General features: G+C 40.3%; 1 protein-coding gene across 3 annotated transcripts in view; it reads left to right on the forward strand.

Annotated features, from left to right (window-relative positions):
* The window catches only part of ASPH (aspartate beta-hydroxylase), a 239,825-nt gene that overhangs the window by 167,476 nt on the left and 52,173 nt on the right, over window positions 1–20,176 (forward strand). For all 3 annotated transcript variants that reach the window (XM_066378983.1, XM_066378984.1, XM_066378985.1), the window contains 3 exons: window positions 845–995; window positions 3,392–3,528; window positions 18,509–18,607. In XM_066378983.1, coding sequence (XP_066235080.1) covers window positions 845–995; window positions 3,392–3,528; window positions 18,509–18,607 — 387 coding nt within the window. The remainder of the gene's footprint in view (window positions 1–844; window positions 996–3,391; window positions 3,529–18,508; window positions 18,608–20,176) is intronic.

Genomic DNA, 20,176 nt, shown 5'->3' on the forward strand with positions numbered 1-20,176 from the left:
AGCCATTACCCCTCGTCTGGAATCCTGCAGGAGCATCCTGGCTGGGCTCTCTGCTTCTCCCCCACCATCTCAACCTGTTCTCCATACTATTGCCAGCACGGCCCATGACACATACCTCAGTAGAGTGAGTGTAAGAGAACTCAGCAGGTCTTCGTTACTTAACACCCCTCCCCCCATCCTCTTCCTGCCTCCCCTCCTCCACCAGCCTTTCCTGTATTCCGCATTTCTGCTTCATGGCCCTTGCTCAGGAATTTTCTTTTACCCTTACTTTTAAGCCCTCCCTGGTCATTCTGATTAAAACTAAGATCTCTACAACCCCATACCCAGCATTGCTAAACCTGCTTTCTTTTTATCCACAGCACTATGGTCATAAGACACACGATACTCTTATTTGTATATTGTCTTTCTGTCCTTTTCAGAATGAAGTGACATGGGAAAAGGGCTTTGTCTGTTTTGTGCACGTGCATGGAACAGAGCCTGGCTTCCAGAAAATAGTTGTTGAATGAAAGAGTGAACACAGGGATAAACTGATGGGAGAACAGCAATGGTGGACTGGAGTCCTAGCTATATAACATTAATGTAAAACATAAAATAAATTGGCATCAACCCTAGCATACATTAGTCTTGCTTTTATTATGTTCTTTCTTGTCTGTAGCTTAGTAGCTAACCTTCCTCTATATTATTAAAAGAGCGTGTTGTGGTACTTTCCTTGGTTTATTTTTTATCTCTTGATAAAGAGGAAACTTTAATCTGTTTTGAATTATTTTTAAAGCAGGTATAAAAGTTGTCTTTTTGTGAATACAGCTTGTCATGGGACATTTCTGTGGTGTGTGACTCCCTCTAGTGCGAAGACGACTTGGCCGAGAAGAGGAGGAGCAACGAGGTACTGCGCAGGGCCATCGAGACCTACCAAGAGGTGGCCAGCCTGCCCGACGTGCCCGCGGACCTGGTGAAGCTGAGTCTGAAGCGGCGGTCGGACAGACAGCAGTTTCTAGGTGAGATGGAGTAAGAACAGTTAACCCAGTGGTAAATGCCATGATTTTACCTTGGAGAGCCTGGGACCTGAGTTCTATAGCTAATTTCAGGTAATTTACCTGACTGTTTCTTAGACTGAAATAGAAATACTAACCTTGATAATGACAAAGATGAGGATGGTGTTTCCACCACCCTGCCCTCCTCGTCCCCCCCCCCCACTTTACCACTGAGGCAAATACATGCTGAGAGGCTGGATAATTTGCCAAAAGAGTTATAGCTAATAAATTAATAGGTCTAGAATCAAAAATTCTTCCTGACATGTCAAAAATTCTTTTCTCTCTTAACTAGAGCAACCTGATTCATGAAAGTTCAAATGATCAGTGGGACAATTTTTATAGAGGAATATTGAGTTTCAGACACTCTAAAATTTTACTTGTAAAGTTTGACTCCATACCAAGGAAAATGATAAAAAAAAAATTTTTAATCACTAAGTACTTTGAAAAGAGCAACATAAAGCATATCCTCTGAGTGACCCAGGTTCCAGCACCAAGGCAGTGAGACTGGCTATAACTTACCATCAAGGGACCAGGCTGCAACCCTCTTCCTCCTCATATGTTTTCTGTAAACGGGGAGGGAAAACTCTAAGCCAGTGCTAGGTGGGTGCTAGGCTGGCTGGGCAAGTTACACGAAGAAATCATCGAAGTCACTAGGAGAGGCTCCCAGAAGTAATATTCAAGGCCAGCTCACCCTTTATCAGTTTTCTGAAAGATGGAATTAAGATATTCTGACACTTTGATAAGTGACCCAAATAGCTGATAGGAGATGCCCCAAACTATGGTAAAACAGAAGGAAGGGTCAGTTCAGGGGAAGAAAAACGTGCGGCACACAGACAGGCTGGAAAGGCCGGGTGGGCACTCACGTTAGGCCACTTGTCTTGGGTGCAAAGTCAATGTTACTGAGTTGTCCTCTTGCCTGAGGCTCTAATACCGCTCTGCTTAGTACTGGTTACTGATTCTGTCCTTAAATTTTTGATATTTTGTTCATCATAGACTTTTGAATTAATTTTGATATTTAAAAAGAATACACAATAATCACTCATTTCGGTTACTGAATTTTTGGCACCCTCTTGAACTTGGCACTGAGTGCCTTTCTTGCCTTCTTTATTCCTGGTCCTGGGCAAAAGACTGCCTGTGGATAGAGCTAGCCCTCTCCCCCAGCGGTCCTTCACTTTAGTCTTTTCCTCTGAGTGAGAGCAATGCGAGTTCACCGGCCGAGGCTCGGTGAGAAGGGAGTTATTTGTCAGTGAAGGGCACGCAGTGATGAAGTGCATGCAAGGTAGGACGGGGATCCCTGATGCCGCGTGGAGAGGACCGTGGGGTGGGGAGAGGTGGCAGCAGGAGGGACTTCACCTGGCGCTTTGCAGTGGGTAATAGGGAGAGTGTAGAAGCGGAGGAGTGTGAGCTTAGTCTGGGCTGATAAGGAGAGAAGGATACTGGGTCAGATTTGTCAGTGAAGGAGTGAATAGCTGAGCAGACCCATCCCAGATTGGCCAGCCGCGGGGAACCAGCCATAGGACAAGTTGGTGATGTTCGTGCCCAATAATTTCTCTGTTAGTGGGCCATTCGCTGTTGATGGTCCTAAAATGCTCTTGGTTGTTTTTCAGTTTGTGAGTAACTGAGCCCTTTAGGTAGTTAATTTTGTTATGTATACTAGTCTTATTTTTCAAATTTTCCTATACTTAATTTGTCTTTCCAAATTTGGCAAGAGTAATGACAGTTGGCCCCAGAAATTTTAAATTTCCATCAGATAGCCTTAAAAATGAGAGCTAGGGCTGTCATGACTCCTGTGTGCATAATATCCTCTCATCCACCAGGGGGTCCCATAATACTGCTGGTTGTCTCCTTAGCTACATGAGTAGGTCATTACCTAGAGATGAGGACATTCTTAATTGGAAACAGTGTCAGCAGTGAACCTCAGTGCCTCCAAGTTTCACACAGGGTGCTAGACCCTGAAATCTGTCAGATTTTTAATTTGTTCTCTATTCATAATTTGTTAGTTAATCATAAGAAACCAAAAATATCTCAGTAAAACTTTTTTTAACATAAGGAATTGGTAAGTGAAACTTCCTTAAGACTGAATTTAAAATAAAAATAGTTAATAAGTTTAGAAAATAAGAATGTCTTTAAAGTGTTTATGATCAGTATAATATTTAATGTCTATTTATAGGATGTATTGATACCATTGCAACTCCATGATGAAATCCTAATAGGTACTTAGCCATCTGCATATAGGGTCACATTTAAGCTGGTCTTCAGGCTGTGTTGAATAGTCTGCCTTGATTTTAGTCTCAATATAAAAGTGTACATAATCTGTTTTTATTTTTATTGGATTCTTTTTCTGTTCCCACCAAAATCAGGTCACATGAGAGGTTCTCTTCTTACACTACAGAAATTAGTTCAACTATTTCCTGATGATACTGCCTTACAGAATGACCTCGGAGTGGGCTATCTCTTGATGGGAGATAACGATAATGCCAAGAAGGTTTATGAAAAGGTGAGCAGATAGCAGTCTCCTATTAACTATATCAAGTTATTTTGAACTTGGAGTTCTAATGTTATTGTAAATTGCATTTAGTACACCACCCTATTTCTCACTCTATTTTAAATTAAGTTAAATGAGAGTTGACATCTTCTTAAGAGTTTTCACATCACGTTTTTCCCCTTGATTAGAAGATTTTAAATTTTAGTTGACACTTGGTACATCAAAACTTTAACCCATAATTGTGGTACTTTTAAAACTTGATCTTAGGGGCCCTGGCCGGTTGGCTCAGTGGTAGAGCGTCGGCCTGGTGTGCAAGAGTCCCGGGTTCAATTTCCGGGCAGGGCACACAGGAGAAGCACCCATCTGTATCTCCACCCCTCCCCCTCTCCTTCCTCTCTGTCTCTCTCATCCCCTCCCGCAGCCAAGGCTCCATTGGAGCAAAGTTGGCCTGGGCGCTGGGGATGGCTCTGTGGCCTCTGCCTCAGGCGCTAGAGTGGCTCTGGTTGCAACAGAGCGAGGCCCCAGATGGGCAGAGCATCGCCCCCTGGTGGGCATGCCGGGTGGATCCTGGTCGGGCACATGTGGGAGTCTGTCTGACTGCCCCCCACCCCCGTTTCTGGCTTTGGAAAAATACAAAAAAAACTTGATCTTTATAAGTCCACAAATGGCCTTTCTAAAAGTGGTGTCTATGATAGGAAGATGAACTCAAGTTATTCATAAACATAGAAACGCAATCTTTCTTTTTTCCCTGGAAGTCCAGTCCAGAGAGAGGCTTTCGGGCATATGGAGTAAATTGCTCACCTTTCGGAGGGCACTGACTCTTTGATCCTCTCACAACAGTGCCTTTAAAAGGGTTTCTACCTTGTAATGGATATTTTAATAAATAACCTCTAGGTCACAAGTAACTATAAAATCTAGAAAACTGTGACTCCTTCAAGCAGTGCAGGAATTCATTTGCTATGGAGTAAACTGGAAGGATATCAAACAAACTTTGAAGCCGGAGAATGTTAATACCTCTGTAAAAGAAAGATCTGTTTATCTTCTTTATTTATTTGTTATTCTTGAATTTAGGCCTTTCTGTCTATAGTTTTCCGTCTGGTGCTCCCTACATCAAAACGCTACTCCTCGGGAGTAGCCTGTATGATTCCTTTTGCTTTTAAAATGCTGGCAGGTAATTGCAACAAAAAAAATAAAATACTTAGGAATAAACATAACAAAGAATGTAAAGGACTTATATAATGAAAACTATAAACCATTGTTAAGAGAAATCGAAAAAGATATAATGAGATGGAAGAATATTCCTTGTTCTTGGTTAGGAAGAATAAATATAATCAAGATGGCTATATTACCCAAAGCAATATACAGATTTAATGCAATTCCCATCAAAATCCCAATGACATTTTTTAAAGAAATAGAGCAAAAAAATCATCAGATTTATATGGAACTATAAAAAACCCCAAATAGCCAAAGCAATCCTAAAGAAAAAGAATGAAGCTGGGGGCATTACAATACCTGACTTCAAACTATATTATAGGGCCACGACAATCAAAACAGCATGGTATTGGCAGAAAAGTAGACACTCAGACCAATGGAACAGAATAGAAAGTCCAGAAATAAAACCACATATATATAGTCAAATAATTTTTGATAAAGGGGCCAAGAACACACAATGGAGAAAAGAAAGCCTCTTCAATAAATGGTGCTGGGAAAACTGGAAAGCCACATGCAAAAGAATGAAACTGGACTGCAGTTTGTCCCCTGTACTAAAATTAACTCAAAATGGATCAAAGATCTAAACATAAGACCTGAAACAATAAATTACATAGAAGAAGACATAGGTACTCAACTCAGGGACCTGGGTTTTAAAGAGCATTTTATGAATTTGACTCCAATGGCAAGAGAAGTGAAGGCAAAAATTAATGAATGGGACTACATCAGACTAAGAAGTTTTTGCTCAGCAAGAGAAACTGATAACAAAATAAACAGAAAGCCAACTAAATGGGAAATGATATTTTCAAACAACAGCTCAGATAAGGGCCTAATATCCCAAATTTACAAAGAACTCATAAAACTCAACAACAAACAAACAAACAATCCAATAAAAAAATGGGAAGAGGACATGAACAGACACTTCTCCCAGGAGGAAGTACAAATGGCCAACAGCATATGAAAAGATGCTCATCTTCTTTAGTTATTAGAGAAATGCAAATCAAAACTGCAATGAGATACCACCTCACACCTGTTAGATTAGCAATTATTAACAAGACAGGTAATAGCAAATGTTGGAGAGGCTGTGGAGAAAAAGGAACCCTCATACACTGTTGGTGGGAATGTAAAGTAGTACAACCATTATGGAAGAAAGTATGGTGGTTCCTCAAAAAACTGAAAATAGAACTACCTTATGACCCAGCAATACCTCTACTGGGTATATACCCCAAAAACTCAGAAACATTGATACGTAAAGACACATACAGCCCCATGTTCATTGCAGCATTGTTCACAGTGGCCAGGACATGGAAACAACCAAAAAGCCCGTCAATAGATGACTGGAAAAAGAAGATGTGGCACATATACACTATGGAATACTACTCAGCCATAAGAAATGATGACATCGGATCATTTACAGCAAAATGGTGGGATCTTGATAACATTATACGAAGTGAAATAAGTAAATCAGAAAAAAACAGGAACTGCATTATTCCATACGTAGGTGGGACATAAAAGTGAAACTAAGAGACATTGATAAGAGTGTGGTGGTTACGGGGGGAGGGGGGAAAGGGAGAGGGAAAGGGGGAGGGGGAGGGGCACAAAAAAAACTAGATAGAAGATGACAGAGGACAATCTGACTTTGGGTGATGGGTATGCAACATAATTGAAAGACAAGATAACCTGGACTTGTTGATCTTTGAATATATGTATCCTGATTTATTGATGTCGCCCCATTAAAAAAATAAAATTATATATATAAAAAAAAATACTGGCAGGTACAGCGCGGTGATTTCATCCCCAGGCTAGGGACTGGTCCGCTCATAGTGGCACCTTCCTCCTTTTATTGCTATTGATGCTTAATTGAAAATCACATTTCAGATCATCAGTTGTCTTTTCACCCTTGTCATAATTTTTATCTTTTCTGAAAGAACATAGATAAGACCTTTGCTTTTTAGAGCATCTTAAATATCTACACAAAGTGGCTCGATCCTACCGATCATAGAACATGTCCATGTGAGGCACTGTTTACGCAAATGGCCACTGAGTGCCTTGTCTAGCAAAGTTTGATCAAGGGATACATCATGTATCTCCAAGATTTGGGATCTTAGGAATATAATAATTATCAAACTGTATCCGATATGCCCATTATTCTGCCACTGTTGGAGGCCACAAAGGTGGAGTTATTAGAATTCATTCCTCCCTCCATCCTTTTCTCTCTTCCTTCTTTTCTTCCAGAAATCATGATCAAGTGTTAACTATGTATCAAACACATGTGAGGTTAGAACAGAATCTGAAAACATCCTAGTTCCTCTCACCCTCTGCAGATTTGTCCCTCCTCACCCTTTCAAAATCTTCCTTGCATATATTCACTCTTTACCTGATACTAAATCTCAGATTCAAAAACAGTTTATTTCACCTTAAAAACTAAAAATTTCCCTGCTCTTGCTTATACATTTGAAATCATAATCCCATCTGAGTAAACAACGGGTTGCAGAAAGTCTAAAATATAACATCCGAGTGGGTTTCCTTTTAAAGAAACATTAAAAGCCCAAAAGGACATGTGGGTTTTGCCTTTTATTTTCTCCTCTCACTTCTGAGTTAATAAGCTGTGTCTAATGGATTCTCTTTCCTTAACCACAGTTTATCCTGAGATGGTATGGCTCAAAGATCATTGCCAGAAACCTGATAGTGTAACTTTATATTTTTATCTTTAAGTAAATTCATAAAAATTATTGATCATTCCCTTTCTGGGTTTTTGCTGTGTTTAGTTTCAACAAAGACCAACTTTGAAATGGCAAGATGTAGCTTTTGGAGGTGCTCCTGTGTTTCCCTCTGTGTAAGTCTCACTGCCACCCTAGGTCAAAGTCAGCATCCTTCTTGATTCTTCCCTTTCTTACTCCTAACACATATTCATTCACCTCATCAACACATATTTATTGAAACCCACCACAATAACTTCAAGAGTGCTTGCTAATGATACAAACACAGTGTCCTTGAGGAGTCTGCAATTTGATGCCAAGTCACTAATTTCTGTTAATTTTACCTTCTGAATATCTTTTGAATCCCCTCCATCTTTGACCCAAGCACTCATCAGCTCTTGCCTCCAGGACAGAGTTATCCTGCCCAGCCTGTCTCCTCCGACCTTCATCAACACAGATCACAGATCTCCCACCTCACTCTCAGCTTTAACTCTTTATTGGTTCCCTTGCCCGTAGCAATGGTCTTCAAGCATATTTGACTGAAACTTTCCAGTAAAAACTATTCATGTATACATGTGTATGTATGAATATATGATGGATGTTGTAAAAGGTATGCACTCCAAAATAAGTTTTAAGATGAAATGAAATACTAAGATACTTTCTGAATTTCATTTAACTGCCAAAAAAGTATTTTCTTTTTTTTTTTTTCTTAAGTAAGAAGTAGGGAGACTGAGACTCCCGCATGAGCCCTAACTGAGATCCACCCAGCAAGCCCCCTATGGGAGCTCTGTTCTTCTGAGGCCATTGCTCTGTTGCTTGGCAACCAAGCTACTTTAGCACCTGAGGTGAGGCCATGGAGTCATCCTCAGTTCCTGGGGCCAATGGCCAACTTGCTCAAACCCAGCCATGGCTGCGGGAAAAGAAGAGAGAGAGAGAGAGGAAGGAGAAGAGGAAGAGTGGAGAAGGAGATGGTCGCTTCTCCTGAGTGCCCTAATTGGGAGTCAAACCTGGGACTTCCACATACCAGGCCAACGTCTACCACTGAGCTAACCAGCCAGGGCCAAGATATTTTCTTCTCCTTGAAAAAATAATATTTTAGTAATATCAATGTGCTATACTATTTATAATTATATGATTTTAAAAATTCTGATAATGTGTCGTATAAAGAGTTCATGCTGGGACTAGAAATGGCAACTATACAATTGTTTTGTTGTTGTCTGTGATGTGTGTATGTTTGTGTGTGTGTAGAGAGAAGGAGAAAGAAAAAATCTGTTATACTATTAATATTAACATCAATCTAAGATTCTTAGAAATCTTTTATGATTTTAATTTATTGTGCTCACATAGATTCAAATGTCCCACCGAATATATCTCCCCTACCCCCATGTTCCCCTTGGTACCTCCTTTGCCCCCTCCCTCCAATGCCATCCCCCCTTCCCTCCAGGATTTGCTGTCCTGTTCTCTATAATGCTGTGTAATGTATATATAATTTCATTAATCTCTTTCCTTTCTCTAATCCCATCTTCTCTTCTACTTTCCCTCTGACTACTTTCTCTCTGGTCCCTTTGATCCCGCCTCTGCCTCAGTTCCGTTGCTCAGTTCACATTGTTCATTAGATTCTTCAAATGAGTGAGGTCATATGATATTTTTCTTTCTCTGCCTGGCTTATTTCACTTAGCATGATAGTTTCCAGGTCCATCCATGTTGTCACAAAGGTAAGGTTTTCTTCTTCCTCACGGCTGCATAGTATTTCATTGTGTATATGTACCACTGCTTTTTAATCCACTCATCCACTGAAGGACACTTGGGCTGTTTCCAGATCATGGCTATTATAAACAATGCTGCAGTAAATGTGGGGGTGCATTTCTTCTGTTGAATCAGTGATTTGGTATTCATAGGATATATTCCTAAAAGTGGGATGGCTGGGTCAAAGGACAGTTCCATTTTTAATTTTTTGAGGGATCTCCATACTGTTTTCCACAGTATGCATTCTCACCACCAGTGCGGGAGGGTGTCGTTTTCTCCACACCTCACCAACATTTATCGTGTGTTTTTTTTAATGAGCGCCATTCTGACAGGTGTGAGGTGGTATCTACTGTGGTTTTAATTTGCATTTCTCTAATGATTACTGATGCTGAACAGTTTTTTATATGCCTATTGGCCATCTGTGTGTCCTCTTTGGAGAAGTGTTATTCATTTCTTTTGCCCATTTTTTTATTGGATTTTTTTTTCTTCCTGGTGTTGAGTTTTACAAGTTCTTTTATAAATTTTGGTTATTAACCCCTTATCAGACGTATTGGTGAATGAATATATTCTCCCATTGTGTGGGTTGTCTTTTTATTTTGTTAATGGTGTCTTTTGCTGTGCAAAAGCTTTTTAGTTTCATGTAGTCCCATTTGTTTATCCTGTCCTTTATTTCACTTGCCCATGGAGATAAATCAGCAAAAATATTGCTATAAGAGATATCGGAGAGTTTACAGCCCATGTTTTCTTCCAAGCTCTTTATGGTTTCACGACTTACATTTAAGTCTTTTATCCATTTTGAGTTTACTTTTGTGAATGGTGTAAATTGATGATCCCGTTTCATTTTTTTGCAAGTACCTATCCAATTTTCCCAACACCATTTGTTAAAGAGACTGTCTTTACTCCATTGTATGCTCTTACCTCCTTTGTCAAATATCAATTGTCCATATAGGTATGGGTTTATTTCTGGGTTCTCTGTTCTGTTCCATTGATCTGTATGCCTGTTCTTATGCTAGTACCAAGTTGTTTTGAGTACGATGGCCTAGTAGTATAACTTGATATCAGGAAGTCTGATACCCCCCACTTTATTCTTCTTTTTCAAGATTGCTGAGGCTATCCATGTTCTTTTTTGGTTCCATATAAATTTTTGGAATATTTGTTTTATATATTTGAAGTATGCCATTGGTATTTAAATAGGAATTGCATTGAATTTATAGATTGCTTTGGGTACTATAGACATTTTAATGATGTTTATTCTTCCTATTCATGAACATGGTCTATGCTTCCTCTTGTTTGTATCTTCCTTGATTTTCTTTATCAATGTTTTATAATTTTCCGAGTACAAGTCTTTGGTTAAATTTACTCCTAGGTACATATTTTTGTTGTTGCAATAGTGAAGGGGATTTTTTTTTTAATTTCTCTTTCAGACAGTTCGTTATTGGTATATAAAAATACCACTGGTTTTTGAATATTGATTTTATATCCTGCCATCTTGCTGAATTCATTTATCAGGTCCAGTAGTTTTTTGACTGAGTCTTTAGGGTTTTCTATGAACAGTATCATATCATCAACAAATAATGATAGTTTTACTTCTTCTTTTCCAATTTGGATGCCTTTTATTTCTTCTTCTTGTCTGATTGCTGTGGCTAGGACTTCCAGAACTATATTGAATAAGAGTGGTGAAAGAGGGCACCCCTGCCTTGTTCCTGATCTTAAGGGGATTGGTTTTAATTTTTGCCCATTGATTATGACGTTGGCTGTGGGTTTGTCATAGATAGCCTTTATCATGTTGAGGTATGTTCCCTGAATCCCCATTTTGCTGAGAGTTTTGATCATAAATGGATGCTGAATTTTATCAAATGCTTTTTCTGCATCTATTGATATAATCATGTGATTTTTATCCTTTCTTTTGTTTAAGTGTTGAATCACATTGATTGATTTGCAGATATTGTACCAGCCTTGTCTTCCAGAGTAAATCTCACCTGATCATGATGTATGATTTTTTTCATGTATTGCTGGATCCGGTTTGCTAATATTTTGTTGAGAATTTTAGCATCTAAATTCATCAGGGATATTGGTGTCTAGTTTTCTTTCTTTGTAGTGTCTTTGCCTGTTTTGAAATCAGAATTATGCGTGCCTCATAAAAGGAGTTTGGAAGTCTTCCCTCCTCTTGAATTTTTTGAAATAGCTTGAGAAAGATAGGAGTTAGTTCTTCTTTGAATATTTGATAAAATTCGCCTGTGAAGCCATCTGGCCCAGGACTTTTGTTATTTGGGAGTTTTTGAAAACTGTTTCAATCTCATGTGATGAAATTGGTCTTTTTAGGTTTTCTGATTCTTCTATATTGATTTTTAAAATATTATATGTTTCAAAGAATTTGTCCATTTCACCTAGGTTGTCTAATTTTATGGGATACAGTTCTTCATAGTATTTTCTTATAATCCTTTGTATTTCTGTTGTGTCAGTTGTTATTTCTCCCCTCTCATTTCTAATTTTATTTATTTGAGTCCTCTCTCTCTTTTTCTTGGTGAGTCTAGTTAAAGGTTCATCAATCTTATTTACCTTTTCAAAGAACCAGCTCCTGGTTTCATTGATCTTCTGTATTGTTTTTTTAGCCTCTATGTCATTTATTTTTGCTCTGATCTTTATTATTTCCTTCCTTCTACTAGCTCTGGGCTTTACTTGCTGTTCTTTTTCTAGTTCTTTTAGATGCAGGGTCAAGTTGTTTATTTGAACTTTTTCTGGCTTCTTGAGGTATGCCTGTAATGCTATGAACTTCCCTCTCAGGACTACTTTTGCTGTGTCCCATAAATTTTGAGTTGTTGTATGTTTGTTTTCATTTGTTTCAAGGAAATTTTTTATTTCTTCCATAATCTCATTGTTAACCCATTCATTATTTAATAACATGCTATTTAGTTTCCAAGTGTTTGAGTTTTTCCATTTTTCTATTGTAATTGATTTCTAGTTTCATGCCATTGTGATCTGAGAAGATGCTTGATATGAATTCAATCTTCTTAAATTAATTGAGACTCATTTTTTGTCCTAACATGTTGTCTATCCTAAAGAAAGTACCATGAGCACTTGAAAAGAATGTATATTCTGCTGCTTTAGGGTGAAAGGTTCTGAAGATATCTATTAAATCCAGTTGATCTAGTGCAGGAGTCCCCAAACTTTTTACACAGGAGGTCAGTTCCCTGTCCCTCAGACTGTTGAGGGCCGGACTATAAAAAAACTAGAAGAACAGGATGCATCACTGACCACCAATGAAAGAGGTGCCCCTTCTGGAAGTGCGGCGGTGGCTGGATAAATGGCCTCAGGGGGCCGCAGTTTGGGTACCCCTGACTAGTGTGGCCTTAAAGTCTGCTGTTTTTTGTTAAGTTTCTTTTTTGAGGATCTATCCAGTAATGTTAGTGGGATATTAAAATCCCCTACTATTATAGTATTGCTGTAGATCTCGCCCTTATGTCCATCAAAATCTGCTTTATATATTTAGGTGCTCCTATATTAGGTACATAGATATTTATAATGGTTATATCTTCCTGCTGGATTGCTCCCTTTATCATTATGTTGTGACATTCTTTATCCTTACTATAGCTTTTGTTTTAAAGTCTATTTTGTCAGATATAAGTGTTGCTACCCCACCTTTTTTTTCATTTCCATTTGCATGAAATATTTTTTTCCATCCCTTTACTTTCAGTCTATGTGTACCTTTTGTTTTGAGATGGGTCTCTTGTAGACAGCATATGTATGGGTCCTGTTTTCTTATCCATGCACCTACCCTATGTCTTTTGATTGGAGCATTTAATTCATTTACATTTAAAGTTATTATTGGTATGTAGTTGTTTATGCCATTTTATTCTTTAAATCTACATTCTTATTTTACTAGATTTTTCCCCCTTTGTTCTGTTTACAGCATGCCCCTTAATATTTTGTATAGCATTGGTTTGGTTGTAATAAATTTCTAGAGTTTTTTTTTGTCTTGGAAGCTTTTTATTTCTCCTTCAATTTTAAATGATAGCCTTGTTGGATATAGAAGTCTTGGTTATAGGCTCTTGTTTTGCATTACTTTGAATATTTTTTGCAATTCCCTTCTAGCCTTTAATGCAGGGGTCCCCAAACTACGGCCCGCGGGCCACATGTGGCCCCCTGAGGCCATTTATCCGGCCCCTGCTGCACTTCCGAAAGGGGCACCTCTTTCATTGGTGGTCAATGAAAGGAGCACATTGACCATCTCATTAGCCAAAAGCAGGCCCATAGTTCCCATTGAAATACTGGTCAGTTTCTTGATTTAAATTTACTTGTTTTTTATTTTAAATATTGTATTTGTTCCCGTTTTGTTTTTTTACTTTAAAATAAGATATGTGCAGTGTGCATAGGGATTTGTTCATAGTTTTTTTTTATAGTCCGGCCCTCCAATGGTCTGAGGGACAGTGAACTGGCCCCCTGTGTAAAAAGTTTGGGGACCCCTGCTCTAATGTTTCTGTTGAGAAATCAGATGTCATCCTTATGAGGGCTCCTCTGTAGGTAATTGACTGCTTCTCTCTTACAGCTTTTAGTATTCTTTCTTTATCTTTTAATTTTTGTATTTTAATTATGATGTGTCTTGGTTTAGGCATCTTTGAGTTCATCCTTAATGGGACTTTCTGTGCTACTTGCACTTGTGTGACCTTTTCCTTCATCAATTGAAGGGAGTTATCAGCTATGATTTCTTCAATCAGATTTTCTATCCCTTGATCTTTCTCTTCTCCTTCAGGAACCCCTATGATGCAGATGTTTCTCTTCATGTTGTCACAGTACTGTCTTAGAGTTTCCTCATACATTTTGAACCTCTTTTCTTTTTGCTGCTCTGCTTCCATGCTTTCATTTATCTTGTCCTCTAAATCGCTGATTCTATCCTCAGCTTCATCCATCCTGCTTTTAATTCCTTCTAGTGTGGTCTTCATTTCTCATACTGTATTTGTCCTTTCTGACTGGTTCTTTTTAATGATTTTAATGTTATTTTTGATACTTGCTATCTCTTTATTTAGGTGCTCATTATGTCCATCCATTCTTGCTCTAAGATCTTTGAACATCCTAACAATCATTATTTTAAACTCTGCATCCAATAATTTGTTATTTCCATCTCATTCAGATCTTTTTCTGGGAGTTTCTCTTGTTGAATTATTTGGGTCACATTTCTCTGCCTTCCCATTTTGTCTGTGTACAAGAAGGGTGTGGCCACAGGAGTCCAATGGGTGTGGCCTCTGTCTTCCCTTGGTGTGGTCTTTTTGCAGGCCCACCACTCCCTCTGCCACCACCTCAGGCCTTTGGGCACAGGTGTTGTTGGTGCTGGTCTGACGCTGTGGTCATTGCAGCTTCTGCCTCACCTCTGCAGGCAGGACTGCATTCACGTGCCCAGGTTGCAAGCTTTGGCCAGCCTCCTGCTTTCACCCAACCCCCGTGGGTGGGACTGAGCTTATGTGCCCAGCCACAAGCCTCAGCTGGTTTTCCTGCTACTGCCTTGCCCCCGTAGGCAAGGCCACTCTTGTGGCCCAGCCTGCAGCCACAGTCAGACCACTTTCATGAGCCCTGTTTGCAGCCAAGGCCGGCCCCCTGGCTTCCGCCCCCACTGAAGGGACCAGGCTCCCGCATCCCACCGCTGCCCGCCCTCTGGTGAGCACTCAGCAGTGTGGGGGTGGCGATATAGCTCAGACCTCAGCACTCAATACTATATTCCTGATGGCTCCCTGCTTCTAAGCTATTCTTTGCTCTGACTGTAGCAGGAGAGCTTCTTTTTGGCTGGTAACCTGCTTCCCTTTGCTGGTATTGCTGGTTCTAGGTAATACCACTTTAGATTTGGGGAGTGACTCAGCCCAGGGGTTAGGGTGGCTGTCCCTCAAAGTGTTTCTCCCTGTGCCTCCTAGTTACACTCTCTTCCTGCTACTTTGGTCTCTCATCTCTCCCCATCCCCCAGAGCCCTGGGTGAGTGGTTGTGAAAGAGGTTTTCTGCACAGTCCCTTTAAGATGAATCCTGGGTCTGAGAAATTTGTCTCTTTCTTGCGAACAGTATCCTGGCTTGTTTCACAGTTAAATACTGTCCATACACCTCTTCTAGGCCCTTGGGGCTGCAGGCTGGGGCTTTGGTCCTGGGGCCCAGGACCCTCCCCTCTCTGGAAAACTCCCCTCTCGTCACACGAGTCCCTCCAGGCTGCCACTTGCTCCCGGGAGCTGGGCAGCCCTTTCTGTGTTTCTGCTTTTCCTAACAGTCTTAGTGTGGCTTCTTCAGTGATCTTTGGTTATAGATTCCTCTTGGTTTAGCCCCAAATTGGTTTATCCAGATGATTGTTCTTAAAATTAAGTTGTAATCCACTTTGGTTCTGGGAGGTTGAAGTTGGAACATCCTCCTACTCCATCGCCATCTTTTTTCCCCTTAGAAATCTTATAAAGCCACTTGTCCTTCCCTGAGGATTTGTTGATTGCAACGGGATAGTACACCCTGAACCTCTGTTATTCATCCACATGTGAACTGCAGTAAGCACAGTAGTGATCTGAATGAACCAAGCAGAGAGGGCAGCCTCGGTTACCTGACCACCCACACTCCCTTCTGGATCGCGTGTGGATGTGTGACTGTCTGCTGTGCAGATGAGAGGAGAGCCCTGGAGCCTGTTGCATACTAAATATTATATTTTAGTGACATGCAAACAGAAGCACTTTAACCCTTTGAGTAGTACGAATGTTCATGTATGTTCTCGTGCTTTCTGACCATCCATAGTACAATTGTACATGTATGTCTTTAAACTTTGAGCTGGAGGTATGCAAGAATTGCATGAGATAACAAAAATTTTTATTTTAAAAATGTGTAAGGCAACATTAAAAAGAAGGTAAATGTATGTTCTTCTTGTTTCCATGAATTGGTTATCAAACAAACATGATTTTAAGTTAATAAAACTATAACTTGAACTAATTTCATTTTTTTGAAAAAAAAAACTCACTCCTGGGGGGTCAGTGAACATGAAAAGAACTCACTACTCAAAGGGTTAATTTTCTACTCCTCAGTGGATTATCTTGCATGTGAAAGTAAACAGGAGCTTTTGTGATTTGCCCTGTGCCCTCTGCAATCTCATTCTCTTTTGCTGTTTCTGGCCCACCATTTCTTTTTACTCACTTTCTTCATTGCCTTAAATGCTTCTGTTCCCTTCATCTGCCATGCTCCCTCTCCCTGATGAGCTCCTATTCATCTCTAAACACCTTGCCACCTGCAGCCAGTGCAGAGTGAGCTAGTTGTCCCTCGCCACACTCCCTTCATTCCTCATGCATCTCACCATAGTTACACTTACCTCATTGCATTACCATTGTTTGCTTATGAGTCAGTCTCCTTCCTTTGACAGAGAGATTCCTGAGATAAGAGAGCATATCTCATTTATGATTATATGTCCAGAGCCTAGAAGAGGTCTGTGTATTCTAAAATATCTAGTAAAGGAGTACATTTGCTAATTACTTGAAATGATGGCTATATGTCTATAGGAGACAGAAATGTCATCTGTGTGGCTGCAATAAGTATAATAATCCCTTCTGAGTTATGCAACCAGGAACACAATCAGCCTCAATCACTTTAGTTCCACAGGAGTTTGTTGAGCTCTTGCTGAGCATCTACCTTGGTGACAGGTGCTGAGGAAGGTGCAGAAGAAGCGGAGCCCATGTGTTCTGAGATCTAGTTAGGGAGGAAGTCCCGCGTTCACCCATCTGGTCAGTCAGTGCAGATTTCTTGATGACCTGTCACATGCTGGGCACTGTTCTAAGCACTGGGGATCCACAGTGAGTGCAACAGATACAATCCCTGTCGAGCTTATTTCTTAGTGGGTGGGAGGGGCTAAACAATAATAAGTCAAATGGAAGTAAGTGCTATGAATAAGGATTCAGGATAAATAAGTTAGAAAGGGACTAGTCATGCGGATGGAGTGCCTGTTTTATATTGGATGTTTGGGCATAAGCTTCACTGAAATGGTAACCTTTAATCAAGAACCTCATCAAGGTCAGAGAGTGAGCCTTTTGTAGGACAAGACTAAGGCAAAAGAGCAGCACCACAGGTGCAAAGGTCTGAAGGCAGGTGTGCCTTTGGCTTGCATTGCAGCAGCAAGGAATCCAGGACACCACAGAGGAGCTGGGGGGAGGCAGGTAGGAGAGAAGGCCAGAGGAGTAGAGAGACCAGCTCAAGGGAGGCCTTGGAGGCTGTTCCTAAAACTTGGGCTTGTTCTGTGGATCCCCTTTGGGTTCTGAACAGAGCGGGACAGCATCTGACTTCGGGTTAGTGAGTTCATTCAGGGCCCCATATGGATAATGGGCAACAGGAGAGCAGGACTGGGGGTGCAGGTAAGGGAGAGAAGGCGGACGTGGACCAGAGTGTCAGCAGTGAAGCAGGTGACCAGGGGTATGATTCCAGGTAGTGTTGATGGGATTTGCCGATGAGTGGGCTGTAGGACTGGATACAGGCTGGAAAATGCTCAAGTATCTGCAGTGCATTCTGTGGGCTCCCAAGGGCAGGGAGTCCCCTCTCCGCACACTTACTTCTTCGTGGCTGTGCACCCCTTTCCTACCTGAGCTCAAGGAGAAAGAGAAACGACAGGATAGTCACTCAACCCAAACTTTCTTCAACCTTCACTTTTGTTCTGTAAATTAGCTTGTATAAGTAGCTTTACACATTGAATGTTATTGTTTTGCTAATATTTAAATTAGCGGCAGTTTCTATCATTTATCTTTAATTATAATAAATGCATATGACAACAAACCATGACCTAACTTGTTTTAAATATTTACCTGGATTTTATCACAGAATATTGGATTTGCTCACCACTTTATTCTCAGTCCTTAAAATGGTCTGGACCTTCAAGAAATTTACATTGAATCAATGGATCATGATATATTAAAATATAAATCTAAATTTTCTGTTAATTTAGACAATGTATAAAGCATGTATGTAAAGAAATGTATAATCATTCAGAATCGATGTTAAAATGGCAAATTTAAAGTAGGTTTTTTATTACTAAAAAAATATTGAAGTCATAACAATTGACAGATGTTTTGCTGACTTGCATTGTTCAAGTAATGCTTTAACAGACATTGCCTTTTGATGTTTCTTGTTTATTTCTTCCTTTTTGAAAAGCTAATGCATAATATGAAAACACTGAGTTGAGAGGAAATGGGGCCATTTAAGCCTAATTAATATATTGCAATGAAACAAAACACTGGTGTTTTAAGCTGTAACATCATAATTCAAATACAGCAGAGCTAATTAAACTTTGTTTTGACAGTCATTTGTGGAATTTGTAGTCAATCACAATAGCTTTTGTTTTCTTTGAGTTTAGGTTCTGAATGTAACCCCTAATGACGGCTTTGCTAAAGTACATTACGGCTTCATCCTGAAGGCACAGAACAAGATTGCGGAGAGCATTCCCTATTTAAAGGTAACTAACTGTCCTGCACTTGCTCTTTTTTCACCTTCCAATTCTTTTGAGTCATTTGGACGCCCTTGCTTCTGCACTGTAGATTGATTGGCATGCACTGCTGAGTCTTTTCACGATGAAAATGTACATCCTCTGAACATGACCTTCACAGGCCAGTGTGGACCTTCACCGTAACTGAGGATGTCAAATGTAGAAATACCAGCTGTATGAGCAGAAACTCTTTGGAAAAGGTTTTATGAAGCAATTCCTAAAACTGTAGTTGTTATTAGTTTTTATTGACATGTCAAAGGGAAACTAAAATTATTGATATATTTTAAAATATGGGAAATAGATTAAATGTCCCTTTTACAATTTAGTTATATGTTGAAACTACTTTGAATAAGGCTCATGGCAACCTATACAAAGTGAGATAAGAAAAATACAGACTGAATAAGCCAAATTCCTAAAAGCCTGATAGGTTGAAATATTCAGATTAAAATATGCTATCATTTTTTCCTCTCTCACCTACCCTGTTGAATCATTGTCAAATAACTAGAATCACGTTTGGTCTAGCTCAGGGCTTTCTGTTGGGCAAACAAATGTGTAACAAGTGTGTTAGGCTTGCTCACTTGTACTTTGCCTGCGTGGTGCATGAGCAAAGGGCAGCACCATGTGTGTATAGTCTATGTTAGGCTGTAAGTGCTTGCCCTCAGGGCTGCAGATTGTAAATTGCGAATTGCCTACGGCTATTGGGAGGGACCATTTTTTGTTATTGTTTGCCGGAGAAGGGTTTTTTCCCTGGCCTGTTTTGCTTGTGAATCCTAAGAGAGAGAGAGAGAGAGAGAGAGAGAGAGAGGGGGGTTTCCTGCCTGTTTGCTCGTCCACCATTGCAAGACTCTAATAAACAAAATGGCCCACCATCCTCCGGCTCTAGTTCCTTTACCGTCTGCCTGAATCCAATGTGAACCTGCATGGCCATGGCCACCGGCTGTACACCATCCAACAGAACTTTCTGCACAGGGGAAATGTTCTTTATTTGTACTTTCCAGTGTCGTAGCCACTGGCCATATATGGCTACAGAACACCTGAAATGTGGCTAGTGTAACAGAAGAATTTTCATTTTCATTTTAATTCTAATTAATGTTAAATTAAATAATAACATTAGCCAGCAGCTACCATATTATACAGGTAGATAGATGATTGAGTGCCTGTGAACTTCATTTTAAGCAGCATTATATTATACTTTTTTTTGTATTTTTCCGAAGTTGAAAATGGGGAGGCAGTCAGACAGACTCCCGCATGCACCCGACCGGGATCCACCCGGCATGCCCACCAGGGGGCGATGCTCTGCCCATCTGGGGCGTTGCTTCGTTGCGACCAGAGCCGTTCCAGCGCCTGAGGCAGAGGCCACAGAGCCATCCTCAGTGCCCGGGCCAACTTTGCTCCAGTGGGGCTTTGGCTGCGGGAGGGGAAGAGAGAGACAGAGAGGAAGGAGAGGGGGAGGGGTGGGGAAGCAGATGGGCGCTTCTCCTGTGTGCCCTGGCTGGGAATCGAACCCGGGACTCGTGCACGCTAGGCCGACGCTCTCCC

The sequence above is a fragment of the Saccopteryx leptura genome, chromosome 3, assembly GCF_036850995.1.
Source record: "Saccopteryx leptura isolate mSacLep1 chromosome 3, mSacLep1_pri_phased_curated, whole genome shotgun sequence".
NCBI lineage: Eukaryota > Metazoa > Chordata > Mammalia > Chiroptera > Emballonuridae > Saccopteryx > Saccopteryx leptura.